The 15,532-nt window shown below is 40.9% G+C and overlaps 1 protein-coding gene across 1 annotated transcript in view; it reads right to left on the reverse strand.

Annotated features, from left to right (window-relative positions):
• Positions 1-15,532, reverse strand: part of CNTLN (centlein) — a 221,234-nt gene that overhangs the window by 179,218 nt on the left and 26,484 nt on the right. The window contains exon 3 of the mRNA XM_075136251.1: positions 14,750-14,838. Within this exon, the coding sequence (XP_074992352.1) occupies positions 14,750-14,838 (89 nt within the window). The remainder of the gene's footprint in view (positions 1-14,749; positions 14,839-15,532) is intronic.

Raw genomic sequence — 15,532 nt, forward strand, 5'->3', positions numbered from 1 at the left:
ATAATCAGTGGGAAAAGTCTAAAGTAAATTCAAGATTTCTTGGCTTTCTGAGGTTTTCTTTCAGACTCTCAAGATAGCACAGGCTGTAGTAATGCCCCCAAAAATAGTTTCACCAGTTACCACCCATAGCTCAAGAAAAAATCCTAATTATCATAATTTAAGCACACAATGGATGTTCTCAGAAGCCTAAAGCATATATTGAAACCTCATACGGAACTTTATCAGCAGTTTCTCCTGGTGGCATAGGACGACTTCCAATGCTCATTACAAGACAGTTCCCCACAGACACTCAAGGTAGTATGACTAACTGGAACTTACATATCATATTTGGATCTGCTGTTGCGCCTTGAAATGGGACTTGACAAGAATTGCAGCAATCCCCTCCTCTTTTTTAGAAAGGTAACAAGTATTAAGAAAAATCTTCAACTGACTTTATTAATTGAGCCGTTATGTGTTTACAATATATTAAAAAAAGTCCACTGGAATATGGGGGGAAAAAAATTCAGGCACTGTCAAGAAGCTGATGATGATCAATGACTGAGACAAACTCCTGTTTAGCTAATTAGAACCACTGATGAGCAATAATGATGTGAGCTAAGAATATTTGCAGACTTCTTTAGGATGAAAAATGGAGTGAAGAGAGGCTGTCAATTTGTACAAGTTTTAAGCTCCAATCAGTTTTCCCACGAGTACTACCTATTTTAAATGTTTAACACAGACGTATTTAGCTACAAAGATTATCGAGATTCAGCTTCACACAAAAACGAAGAAACTGAGAAAATATTCTTAAGCTTAACGTTTTTCCTGTGTTATGCTATACTTTACACAACAGGACAGGATAATATTTTTGAGGTTTGGCACATTTTTAATGGTTTGTCAAAAATGAAACATTAGACTATGACGAAACATTTAACTATGAATGAGGTACCAAAACAGAATGTGCACTAGAAAAACCTTAAGATTTTAAAAAACAGAAGTTTGTTGAAGTTTATAAAACACCATGCTTTCTAAAATCTTCAGCAAAAGCAGTCTGGGAAAAGAGGCATCTTGTATACTACCACAGGTTTTAATCAGTCAAGCAATTAACCATTTGTCAAGAAAAAGTAATGACATATAATTATGTCATTTTTACATCAAATAAATGAAAATAATTTTAACTAGTACATTGAATTTGCTGTTTACAGGTTTCATGGAATATGTCCTTTCAGTTTTACAAAACAGCAGGATTTAAAAAAAAAAAAAAACAAACGCATCTACAAATTTGGCCTTAAATAGCTAAGAAAGTTAAGGTTACACTGCAAAATTTGGGCTGTGTGGTAAAAGAACAAAGGCTATATTTTAACAGTGTACCTATATAACCAAAAATAAACTGCTTCTAGAAATACTGTTACTTTTGAAAGTGTATCTTTGACTCTAAAGGGCTACAGAACTAGAAAGGCTACAAAATATCAGCTTGTGTGATGCAGCGTTTAATTTGATTGTCATCCCTGGTCTGCTAACTTCCAACTATTTTACAGACAGACTTACACAAGTGCATACATTCAATGTTGGTATTAAATAGATAATGAATCGCCCATGTGCAAAGTGAAGTTGTAGAGCACACACTGTCAATGTTACTGTAAATATGGCACCAATATTGTAATTTACTGTGTACAGCCACATCCCTGCAGTTGCACAGTCAGTGGGTAGCAGAAGCAGAGCCTATGCCTTCATCTTCCAACTAGAAACCTTACTGTGTTTCCATGTACCTATTAAGAAGAGATAAAAAATAGAGCTAAATAATTTTCATTTAATAGAGAATTCATTTTAACCTCAGATTCTAGAAGATCCTTATACTTCACGAAATATAAGAATTATAATTTATGCATATTGTAATTTTTTTCTTTTAATATTTACGAATAGTACTTTTAAAAGATTTAGACAGCATGGAGCAAAAAAGAATTTAAATTGATAGCACACATTTTGCACTCTTCTAAGACAGCAGTTATTTTCTATAGCAAAATTGCATACGCCTATTTTTGTTTCTTTAGAAAAATAATTCAAGATCTAATTAAAGAAAAATTATAAAATGAAATTATTTCCCTAGTAAATTATTTATAAAGCCAGTTCTATGTTTCATGATAGGTATCAAAATGGAAAAGCATCATTACAGAAATGTTATTTTTCTTGCATCTCTAACTTGATTGATTTAATTTATTAGGTGATATATTAAGGGCTCTTATTTTAAGCAATGTACATAAAATACTAAACATATTTCTACACTAGAGTAGTAAAGAAAATAGCAACATTTTTTCCTAGTAATTTTGCAAACATTTTTCAACTAAAATACACAAGTCTTTTACAGTGTTCAAAATATCAGCACTTCAGAACAGACTGCTTTAACATCTGCACATCACTAGGGTTTCCCCCAAGGATTTTTAAATGATGCCTGCCTGTGCTGAATAAAGTGCTAACTTGCACCTTGCATTTCAAACTGTGTCCTGAGCAGCCATCCAGTTGGTACAACACCAGCTGAATTCCCAGAGGCCACTGTTCAATCAGGCTTGACTGCAATTATCATGTCAATACTTTGTGCTCCGATATGCAGATATGCACACATGCAAGCTGCATAATACCTTCTTCTCCATGGAATGTTGACTTATGTTCAATGTTCTGAGAATTTTTAATGAAACAGGATATTAAACTTTCATCAACTGTAGAAAATCACAATTATTTGACCTTAGATAGAAAGGTTATACTCTTATGCTCTATTATTCTGTCCACTTTATTGAGTGATAATGACTAGGGAGTCCACTTTATTTTAAACCCAGTGACAAAATGGTAATGGTCTTTAAAAATGTGTTAGATCTTGTTTACTTCCTCGTCCTCCTGTCATTTTGTTTCCTGTTAATTTGCACAAGAGTAAAATGGTAAGTGGTTTAAGAAAGCTTCTGCAAGCTATTTATCATCCCTTCAAAAGATGCAAGATACAGGTTTTTTTAAACTATTTGTCAATTAACATTAGCAATCTATATTGCTCATTCATACAGCACATTCACTTATCCTTTTACATAAAAAGTACTTGTCATTTTTAGCACATGTGCACATCATCAGTCAGTAAGGAATCTATGTCAACCTGTTTAATGTTTCTTCCACAATTTGCTATTCACAGGATGCAGCAAACCACAGTGTTAAGTCCCTGTGATTACCCTTCCAAAAATTCTTTGGTTATTTCTGATTGCTTGCTCTTCAGCCATGTTTTCGTCCATTTGTACACCTTTAGACAGATGTAAATCCCCAAGAACAACAACAAAACTCTCTCTTAATCACGGGCACTAACATGCAGGTTGACACTGTTTCTCAGAGTGGCCTGAAATGATAAATCGATTCTTGCTCTTTGTTAAGACTTGCAAGACACAAGACACTTGGAATTTAGGTGTGGAAAAGCATTTACATAAGGCAAGCTTGCCGAATATAACTATCTGCAAGGGTATCGTCTAGCGTAATACAATCCCCATTTACATCTACCAAGTCTTGTATCACTGCCACAGTTTGATCATTAACGGATCCTGCTACATCTCCCTTCCAGAAGAAAGGAAAGGAGTCAGCTAGAAGCCCTAGAGGAAAATTAGAGACAGTTGACCTGTCAAGATTTCATGTATGATATGAGAGAAGTCTTAAAGGAAAGCTCTCAAAGTTTACAAAAATATTTCAAAACCTTTGATACTCTCATCTGAACCCCAACTCTACTTGAGTTTACACATGCATTTACCTGTAAAAGGTACTTTCTAGCACTTTTTTTTTTTTCAACTCATCAGGAAAAAAAAATGTTTCAAAAGGCAGTGAACTAGAAATAGCATACTCTTTACATAATACTGAGATCAATAGTATTTAAAGTAGCTGCAAAGTATACTAACATGAGTAGTACTTTTACAATGGCTTGTTTCAAAATACCTGGAGGCTTTTACATATCCCAAAGGCATTTCTCATTTGCACAGTAAAGATAATTTTTTGTTTATATCTGAATATTAAAATGGGAATACAGTTACAGTTATCCAGCAAGAACTGCAAAGACTGCTGAAAAGTAAAATATCATTGGTGTATTACAGGAATCAACAGCACAGCCATAAAAAGGTACCAGCTATATTTTTACAATTTTAGGGCAGGAGAACTTCTATTTTGGGACCATGAAAGCACTTCAAAATAGCAGACAAATAATGGAAACCTACTATTAATTCCCCCCATGACCTCCAAACTATGCCTTTTACATTTTCCTGCTTTATTTGAGAAAAGGATACTATAAGGAATTGTCTAATGCTACAAATATAAATTAATGCTACAAATACAAATTACCTGACTGTATAGCTAGTACTGCCCACTCAATTTGTCCTAATATATATTTTTTCTTTTTTCTTCATCACACATCCGTGGTGTACAAGGTTGTAAGTGAACATTTTGTCCTTTCACACTCGCATCTTTTCATTCCTGTCACTGTAATCTCCTGAAGAAAGTCTGGCTGTTGCTTTCGTCAATTTAAAGACCGAAATCCACTGGACAATGTTGTTTTGTTCATTATATATATGATCTAGGATACACATGACTATGCTTTCTTCGATTCTGTCTGCTTCCATCAGGTAGTCGGCTTCTGATATCAGGTAGTCTATAACAAAGACTTGGTGGGCACTGAAAGTTTCTTGGTTATGGAATTTTTGGTGGGAAGAACACACTGAAAAATGAAGCTATGCAAACACTGGTGGTATCCATGTCACACAATCCCAAGCAGAAACAACAAAAGGTTTAAATCCATTTCATTCTGTTTCTATCTATCTCAAAAATCTCCTAGTAAGCTAGGGCCAGATGAAAAACATTATCAACTTGGATAGGACTGGGTCAATGTTGTTGCTAATACAGATGAGAAGGGAAAACAGTCTCTAAGAAGACTCAAGCTTTTTTTTATCAGATTTCAGTGTGAATTTTCAGTTTCCAGCTCTTGATACAACTGTGTAGAATATGGAAAAATAGGCTGTGAGCAATACAAATCTGGCGAGTGACATGCTTCAGGAATCGTTTTGCTTTTAACAGTTACTTGGTAATCCCATCTCCTTACCCTTTACATCCACATATTTTTCCTAGATTAACAAAGCCAGAAAATCACTTGCCCTGTAATTTTCTGGACAGCAGCAGTGCTAGGTAGCACATTCCCTGGATATCTAATAACATATTGGAACAGAGATAAACTGACACTGTAGTAATATAAAAAAAATTTTTACTGCTATAAGGCAGGGAATAAGACAAAAGCTTTTCTGAAAGGATGAGAGTGTGAAGAAGTACTGTCATGAAACAGAAGCTACTTCAGAAAATATTATGGGAAGTTATAGCTGGAAAAGTTAGGAGAGAATATACGGTGCTGGAACTTGGTTGTGCAGAAGATCCACAGGTAAAACTGGGCTAACATTATTTCTAAAGCAGCAGTTAGACCATTCTCAGGCAAAAGAGAGGAAGCTACATCAATTAAAGAAAAAAATACACGCTATTGTTCCATCTGTCCAATCAAAGCAACCCCAAAGTTCAAAGTCATGATTAATAAAACTCCTATATACTGAATGGGTTTTATCCAAACCTATTCCAGGATTCTCAGGGGTAATGGTAACACCTAAAAAGATGCTGTGGAAGCTATTTCTTCTTTCTTAACTCCACAACTCTGAGAAGCATGAGAAAGGTATGATATAGATGTATAGGCTTAAGTTCATGAGAGGTGTTCTAAAGCATTAATGTTATTCTGAAAGAAGAGAGGACATAAAAAACGAGACAAGCACCTTAACAGAAGTATGTTGTCACGCTTTCACATAAGACTACCAATCACGAGCCTCTACACAAAGTGCAAAGCACATACACAGAATATATCTTTACCTTCATATATAATAGACTATTATTATACACCAAATTTCTGTAGCAAGTCTTCTGATAGGCTGAACACAACATTAAAAGGGTCTCACAAATATTTCCTACCATTGTAAAAAAATTCAGCTCATTATCATGTTTGTGGGCATCGAGGTGGCATCTAAGAGTCCCACGTTCGTTGTATCAGTCAGGATAATGCACACACAATTACGAATTTCTGTTCTAAATAAAGTATAAAATCATTTAAAGCAAGGGATAACAACCAAGCATAAAAATATTCCTTGACATGAAGTAGGATAAACAAGGAAGATAGACTGTATCCTATATAGGCAAGGAATTCAAGAACTCCAAATAATTCATTATAGTCAGTGTTGTTTCAATGCATGCTTTCTAACACCTCTATGCTTCTATTTGTCCTAATATCCTGATTATTTTTATATGCAACACGAATCAAAAATGTTACTATAAGCCTGAACATCTCTGTTTCTACCTTATTAAGCTTCATGTGAATGAGCTAAAATTTTCCATATCGTTCAGCTACCCATAAAATGTGGTTAAGGCAAAACAATTTTTTAATGTTTTCAATATACTCGCGCTTATATACATATAATATATGTTTACATACATTAAATACTATATTTATATATTTTAAGCAGTTCTTGCATTTTTTTTAATGTTTAAAAGGCAGATCGATACTACCACCACTGTCCTTATGAAAATATGACTGAATTTTATCATGAAACAAGTCAGTAAGAATCTGCACTTCAACATTAATGTAAATCTGTTCCTAAGTCTTCCTCATATGTTAAAATTACTTCCCAAATCAAAACATCCAAACAATGTGAAAGTAGTACATTGTCCTAACAGCCAAGCTATTTCTCTCTGTAGATAGGTGTCCCAGTAGAGAGCCAGAAGTTATCTGACACCATCGTGGGTGACCACATGTGAAGTCTCAGGTGACACCTGTCTTAAAACAAGCTGCATGCGCTTACACCATGTCCTGGTTTCGGCTGGGTTAGGGTTAAATTTCTTCCTAGTGCTGTGTTTTGGATTTAGTATGAGGAGAATGTTGATAACACACTGATGTTTTCAGATGTTGCTAAGTGCCCTCCTAGTCCAAGGACAGCTCCCGTGCCTACTGACTGAGCTAGGTACACAAGGTGGGAGGGAACATAATCAGGACAGCCAGCCCAGCTGGCTAATGGGGTATTCCATACCATGTGACGTCATGCTCAGTATATGAAGGGTAGGCGTGATCCAGGAAGTGCCGATCGCTACTTGGTTACCGGTCAGCACGGGTGGTGAGCAATTGCATTGTGCATCACTCATTTTGTATATTTTACCATTATCATTATTATTTTCCCTTTTTCTGTTCTATTAAACTGTCTTTATCTCAACCCACGAGTTTTTCTCACTCTTACCCTTCCGATTCTCTCACCGTCCCCGCTGAGGGGGTGGGGGGAGTGAGTAAGCGGCTGCGTGGTATTTAGCTGCCTGCCAGGTTAAACCACGACAGTCCTTTTTGGCGCCCAATGTGGGGCTCGAAGGGTTGAGATAACGACACATCTGACCCGAACGGGTTAAAACAAATTTGTTATAAGCATTCATTATATCAGTTTAGTACTCGATGTTCACAATGTTGATTTATTTGCTCTCAGAGTTGTTGGATCTGGTTTTGGAGTTGTGCTATATAGCACCTTACTGGCTGTCTATACTGCTGATTATCAGTTTGTATGTGGGGTTGGTCATCTCTGGGAAATGGATTAAGGTCATTGCTTTGCTATACTGTGTGACCTGGCTTTATGTTATGATAAAATTATTGGTCACGAGCCTGTACTCAGCACTGCCATCATTCCTGTTCTTTGGGAGCTATCTTTTGGAAACTATTAATAATTACACTCTTACGTCTTCACCTCAGAGGATGAATTTAGGGGGGAGACAGGATGGGACATTTTCTCCCACTTGTTTACCTTCCCTTCCATATCTTCAGAAACTCCTTTTTCTTCTCTCCTCTTCACGAAGATGTCCACAATATTCCCTGAGAATTTTGAATATCCTTGGGATGTTCAAACAAGCATGATCATATTGCTATGTCTCCTGAATGTGGTTCAGGCCTTGATTAGAGTTAAACAACTATTCAGGAATACTGTCCAGAGATCAACCCCAGCAACAGACACGGTGACTACTCAAACCCCCAAGACAGGCACTGTAGCTACTTCAACCCGCACGACAACCACTGTGGCTACTCAAACCCCTGCGACAGGCACTGTGGCTACTTCAACCCCCACAACAACCACTATGGCTACTCAGACCCTGGCAACAGTCACTACAGTTACTTCAACCCCCACAACAGGCACTGTAGCTACTCAAACTCCACCAACAGCCACTGCAGTTACTCCAACCAGTGCGACAAGCACTGCAGCCACTCAAACCCCAGCAACAGTCACTACAAGTACTCCAACTCCCGCGACAGGCACTGCAGCTACCCAAACCCCAGCAACAGGCACTACAGCTGAACCAGAGGACCAACCCTTGCTGGTATCCGTCGCCCCTGTACAGAAGAAGAAATCTTGGAAGCGGAAGTCAGGTCGTTTAGAAAGGGATGATGGAAATGCAGGGCCATAACGAGGAGAGGAGGAGGAAGAGGAAGAACTCATAAACGAGACAGAAACCACCCAATCCCTACCCCTGAGTGAGCTGTGAGATATGCGGAAAGATTTCAGCCGTCGTCCAGGCGAGCGTATTGTTACCTGGCTGCTCCGATGCTGGGATAATGGGGCCAGTAGCCTAGAATTAGAAGGGAAGGAAGCCAAACAGCTGGGATCCCTTGCTAGGGAAGGGGGCATTAACAAGGCGATTGGAAAAGGAACACAGGTCCTCAGCCTCTGGAGGCGACTGCTGTCAGGCGTGAAGGAAAGGTATCCCTTCAAGGAAGATGTTATATATCGCCCAAGCAAATGGACCACTCTGGAGAGAGGTATCCAGTACCTGAGAGAATTAGGCGTGCTGGAGGTGGTTTATAGTGACCTGGACAACGACCAAACACCCAAAGATCCAGATGAAGTCCAGTGCACACGACCCACGTGGCAGAAGTTGGTACGGAGCGCACCAGCGTCATATGCCAGTTCGTTGGCAGTACTGTCCTGGGCAGAGGAACAAGCACCAACGGTGGATGACATGGTTAGCAGACTTTGGGATTTTGAAGGAACTATCTCCTCCTCCCTTGTCTCGGCTGTGGAGAAGCTGTCCTGGAAGGTCCAGCAACTCGAAGAGGGTATGTCCTATTCTCTACCTGTACGGACCAGTATCTCAGCCATTAGAAGTCAGCGTTTTTCTCCTCAAGAGAGAGGATATAGAAAGTACACACCACGGGGCACCCTGTGGTTTTACCTGCGTGACCATGGACAGGACATGAGGCAGTGGGATGGAAAACCTACCTTCATCCTAGAGGCATGTGTACGTGAGTTGCAAGGAAAACCAATCATACAAGGGGGTTCTCCCAGGAAAAATGCTGCTCCAGTTTTCAGGAAAAACCTGTCTCACGATGGTCCAGTTTCCAGTGAACAGTTCCCCAGATAGAGTAGAAGGGCTGATCTTACTTTGGATTGTAATTGCGATGAAGAAATTCTTAACTCACGTTTGCAAGAAGTGAGAGATGGATACTATGACCAGAACTAGAGGGGGCCTGCCTCCAGCCAGGTGGAGGAAAGGGACAACCGGGTTTACTGGACTGTGTGGATTCGATGGCCTGGCACATCAGACCCACAGGAGTATAAGGCTCTCGTAGACACCGGTGCACAGTGTACCCTGATGCCATCAAGCTATAAAGGGGCAGAACCCATCTGTATTTCTGGAGTGACAGGGGGATCCCAAGAGTTAACTGTATTGGAGGCCGAAGTGAGCCTGACCGGGAATGAGTGGCAGAAGCACCCCATTGTGACTGGCCCAGAGGCTCCGTGCATCCTTGGCATAGACTACCTCAGGAGAGGGTATTTCAAGGACCCAAAAGGGCACTGGTGGGCTGGAGATGGAGGAAATTAAACAGCTGTCCACCTTGCCTGGTCTCTCGGAGGACCCTTCTGTTGTGGGGTTGCTGAGGGTTGAAGAACAACAGGTACCAATCGCTACCACAACAGTGCACCGGCGGCAATATCGCACCAACCAAGACTCTCTGATCCCCATCCATGAGCTGATTCGTCGACCGGAGAGCCAAGGAGTGATCAGCAAGACTCGCTCACCCTTCAACAGTCCCATATGGCCAGTGCAAAAGTCCAATGGAGAGTGGAGACTAACAGTAGACTAGTGTGGCCTGAACGAAGTCACGCCGCCACTGAGTGCTGCCATGCCGGACATGCTAGAACTTCAGTATGAACTGGAGTCAAAGGCAGCCAAGTGGTACGCCACAATTGACATCGCTAATGCGTTCTTCTCAATCCCTTTGGCAGCAGAGTGCAGGCCACAGTTTGCTTTCACTTGGAGGGGCGTCCAGTACACCTGGAACCGACTGCCCCAGGGGTGGAAACACAGCCCTACCATTTGCCATGGACTGAGCCACACCGCACTGGAACAGGGTGAGGCTCCAGAACACCTGCACTACATTGATGACATCATTGTATGGGGCAGCACTGCAGAAGAAGTTTTTGAGAAAGGGGAGAAAATAATTCAAATCCTTCTGAGGGCTGGGTTTGCCATAAAACAAAGTAAGGTCAAGGGACCTGCACAGGAGATCCAGTTTTTAGGAATAAAATGGCAAGATGGACGTCGTCAGATCCCAATGGATGTGATCAACAAAATAACAGCCATGTCCCCACCAACTAGCAAAAAGGAAACACAAGCTTTCTTAGCCGTTGTGGGTTTTTGGAGAATGCATATTCCAGATTACAGCCTGATTGTAAGCCCCCTCTATCACGTGACCAGGAAGAAGAACGACTTCAAATGGGGCCCTGAGCAACAACAAGCCTTTGAGCAAATTAAACAGGAGATAGTTCATGCAGTAGCCCTTGGCCAGTCCGGGCAGGACAAGATGTAAAGAACGTGCTCTACACCACAGCCGGGGAGAATGGCCCTACCTGGAGCCTCTGGCAGAAAGCACCAGGGGAGACTCGAGATCAGCCCCTCGGGTTTTGGAATCGGCTACACAGAGGATCCGAGGCCCGCTACACTCCAACTGAGAAGGAGATATTGGCAGCATAGGAAGGGATTCGAGCTGCTTCGGAAGTGGCTGGAACTGAAGCACAGCTCCTCCTGGCACCCCGACTGCCGGTGCTGGGCTGGATGTTCAAAGGGAGGTCCCCCTCTACACATCATGCAACCGATGCTACGTGGAGTAAGTGGGTCGCACTGATCACACAACGGGCCCGAATAGGAAACCCCAGTCGCCCAGGAATCTTGGAGGTGATCACGAACTGGCCAAAAGGCAAAGATTTTGGAATATCCCCAGAGGAGGAGGTGACACGTGCTGAAGAAGCCCCACTGTATAACAAACTACCAGAAAGCGAGAAGCAATGTGCCCTGTTCACTGATGGGTCCTGTCATCTTGTGGGAAAACATCGGAGATGGAAAGCTGCTGTATGGAGTCCTATACGCCAAGTTGCAGAAACTGCTGAAGGAGAAGGTGAATCGAGCCAGCTTGCAGAGATGAAAGGCATCCAGCTGGCCTTGGACATTGCTGAACGAGAAAAATGGCCAGTACTTTATCTCTATACTGACTCATGGATGGTGGCAAACGCCCTGTGGGGGTGGTTGCAGCAGTGGAAACAGAACAACTGGCAGCGCAGAGGCAAACCCATCTGGGCTGCTGCGTTATGGCAAGATATTGCTGCCCGGGTAGAGAACCTGCCTGTAAAAGTACGTCACGTAGATGCTCACGTACCCAAGAGTCGGGCCACTGAAGAGCACCAAAACAACCAGCAGGTGGACCAGGCTGCTAAGATCGAAGTGGCTCAGGTGGATCTGGACTGGCAACATAAGGGTGAATTATTTATAGCTTGGTGGGCCCATGGTGCCTCCGGCCATCAAGGAAGAGATGCAACATATAGATGGGCTCGTGATTGAGGGGTCGACTTAACCATGGACGCTATTGCACAGGTTATCCACGAATGTGAAACGTGCGCTGCAATCAAACAAGCCAAGCGAGTAAAGCCTCTTTGGTATGGAGGACGATGGTTGAAATATAAACATGGGGAGGCCTGGCAGATTGATTATATCACATTCACACAAACCCGACACGGTAAGCGCTATGTGCTCACCATGGTGGAAGCAACCACAGGATGGCTGGAAACATACCCTGTGCCCCATGCCACTGCCTGGAACACCATCCTGGGCCTTGAAAAGCAAGTCCTGTGGTGACATGGCACCCCTGAAAGAATTGAGTCGGACAACGGGACTCACTTCTGAAACACCCTCATAGACACCTGGGCCAAAGAGCACGGCATTGAGTGGGTCTATCACATCCCCTACCATGCACCAGCCTCTGGGAAAATCGAACGATACAGTGGACTGCTAAAGACTACGCTGAGAGCAATGGGTGGTGGGACATTCAAGCATTGGGACACACATTTAGCAAAGGCCACCTGGTTAGTCAATACCAGGGGATCTGCCAATCGAGCTGGCCCTGCCCAATCAAGACTCTTACGTACTGTAGATGGAGATAAAGTCCCTGTCATGCACATAAGAAATATGCTGGGGCAGACAGTCTGGGTTACTCCTGCCTCTGGCAAGGAAAACCCATTTGTGGGATTGCTTTTGCTCAAGGACCTGGGTGCACTTGGTGGGTGATGAGAAAGGATGGGGGGGTCCGGTGTGTACCTCAAGGGGATTTGATTTTGGGTGAAAATAGCCAATGAACTGAATTTTAATGTCAACTGTTACATGATATTGTATATCATTATTTCTATGAGATAGCAGTGGTATAGCAGTGAAAATCACCTAGATTAGTGAAGAATGAACTAACTCCGATGAAACCGAGCGAAGTGCAACGATGATAGAACTGGACGAGCGCAGCAGTACCGAAATGAGAACTGGCTTCAGGATGTAACAGCCCAACACTGCACCCCATCTCTCCGGCCCTGAAAGACTGTTATAACAGATGGAGCCCAAAGTCATGGACTAAATGAACTCAGTGGACATTTTAGAGGGATAGTCGATAGACTAAGGGAATGATATCTGTGCGTGCATATATATATATGTGTGTATATATAAAGAAAGATAGTGGTGGTTAATTGAAATGTGTTAAAAAAAGATGTGAGACCTAAGCACGACGTAAATGGTATGGAATAAGGGGTGGATACTGTCCTGGTTTCGGCTGGGATAGGGTTAAATTTCTTCCTAGTGCTGTGTTTTGGATTTAGTATGAGGAGAATGTTGATAACACACTGATGTTTTCAGTTGTTGCTAAGTGCCCTCCTAGTCCAAGGACAGCTCCCGTGCCTACTGACTGAGCTAGGTACACGAGATGGGAGGGAACATAACCAGGTCAGCCAGCCCAGCTGGCTAATGGGGTATTCCATACCGTGTGACGTCATGCTCAGTATATGAAGGGTAGGCGTGATCCAGGAAGTACCGATCGCTACTTGGTTATCGGTCAGCGCGGGTGGTGAGCAATTGCATTGTGCATCACTCATTTTGTATATTTTACCATTATCATTATTATTTTCCCTTTTTCTGTTCTATTAAACTGTCTTTATCTCAACCCACGAGTTTTTCTCACTCTTACCCTTCCAATTCTCTCACCGTCCCACTGGGGGTGGGGGAAGTGAGTGAGTGGCTGTGTGGTATTTGGCTGCCTGCCAGGTTAAACCACGACACACCACCAATTTCTTCCCCTGGATATGAATGCTCTAGAATATTAGCTCTAGTTAGGTGATCACCCTGTATTTTTGGACAAAATTTTCATTGCTTTATGCAATGCAGAAGATGGGACAACACTATAGTGAATGCACTCCCAGCTAAAGAACTTAATGTTTTATCTTCAGAAGTGGAAAAATGTTTACTGATCAAGTCCGGAAAGGAAAGATGTGAACAAACAGAACATGCCTTTCAAGATCAAAGCACTGAACGGGAACCCAAGGAGCTAGTACCCCTCCTGGCTCTATAACAAGCTTCGCAAGTAATTTTGGCAAGTCATTTAAAGAAGGTAAAATCCATTTTTTTCTTTTTAAAAAATCCACTTTTTCATTTTAAAAAGGGAACTCATGGCCCCCTGAGAGACAGAACAGACAAATCTTTTGACCATAAGAGAATCGAGTGCTTGAATTCTGACAGTCATGTTACCAACTCATTCACATTCTCCCTATCTTTGGCCTACAAAAATTCTGAATTTTTAGCATTCGAAAACAGTCAATCACATACTGTGATGATCAACTAACATTTATAGCAATCAGATGATAACGTGTAAGTACCATGAGGAAAATATCATCATTAATACCCTCAGAGGAGTAATAATTAAACTGCATAGTTATCTCTTCTCTTATCATGTCTTAGCCTTTCACTTCTTTAGGAATGCAGATAAACATAATTTACACATGTAACTGTTATGGAACTGCTTATGACATAGGAAAACGTCATTTACCTCCTCTTACTCTTTCAATAGAAAAACAGAATATGCAGTACATTTATAATTTAAAAATTGAATTCAGCTGCAGCACAGCAACCTCAGTGCAAACAGATTTTGAAGTATACTTCAACTTATACTAAAAAAGGAAACTTGCAACATATTTCAGGTAGGCTTGACAAAATTTAACAATGGATTTTGTGTAACACATTTTTAAAATCCTAGATAGTTCTCAATTAAAAAGATAAAGAATATGATATCAGCAGGGGAGTTTGGTTTGGTTTTGGTTTTAGTATCATGTTAGATCTTTAAACTCACCTTTCCACAACCAAGCTGACAGCTTGCGTAAGATCTGGACTTGACACTTGGAGACGTTTCCACAGAGACCACACAAATTCTTTATCAGTCTTAGAAACAGGAAAAAAAGACAAAAATACATTAAACGTATGCTACGTCTACTACAGACAAAAAAGTTATACTGTGCATATTCAAAAGACAATTACAAAAAATCCCTCTATTTTAGTGAGAATTCCCTATAGGTTACTCACTGTCCTGTGAATAAAAAAACAGCTCTCTTGAATAAAAAAGTTTTAACCATACGGAATTTTGATGGAAGACAAAGACCTACAAAAGAGTACACGAAGTGACATAAGGCAGCAGAAACTGGCATTACTCAAACAAGGCTGCCTTTTGCTATATCATTTCCAGGCACTTCTAGCAGGAGGACACAATTTCTATTAATAAACATTGAGCCTGGAATACATGCTTCAACATTAAGTTTTACCATATGCAGCTCTTAGAGTTTATTTCAAAATAGACAGAAATCAGTCTTCTAAGACGCTCTGCTAACCTGCATTATATAAAAGCTTCTGAAAAATTCTCACGTGAAAGCAAGAAAACAATGTTCTTTAAAAATACACTGAAGAAAGTTTGTGAAAACTAGATGTCATCTAAAAGCTCTTCCAGATTTATATTTTCTATTACACGTAAGTTGTTATTTTACACTAGTGTATTCTTTTTCCAACACGGTTTTACTACTGGAAGCACAAATATTGATGTAGTTATGTTAAAAACTAAAACCTAAATTAACTAAATGTGTTA

The sequence above is a fragment of the Calonectris borealis genome, chromosome Z (assembly GCF_964195595.1).
Source record: "Calonectris borealis chromosome Z, bCalBor7.hap1.2, whole genome shotgun sequence".
Classification (NCBI taxonomy): domain Eukaryota; kingdom Metazoa; phylum Chordata; class Aves; order Procellariiformes; family Procellariidae; genus Calonectris; species Calonectris borealis.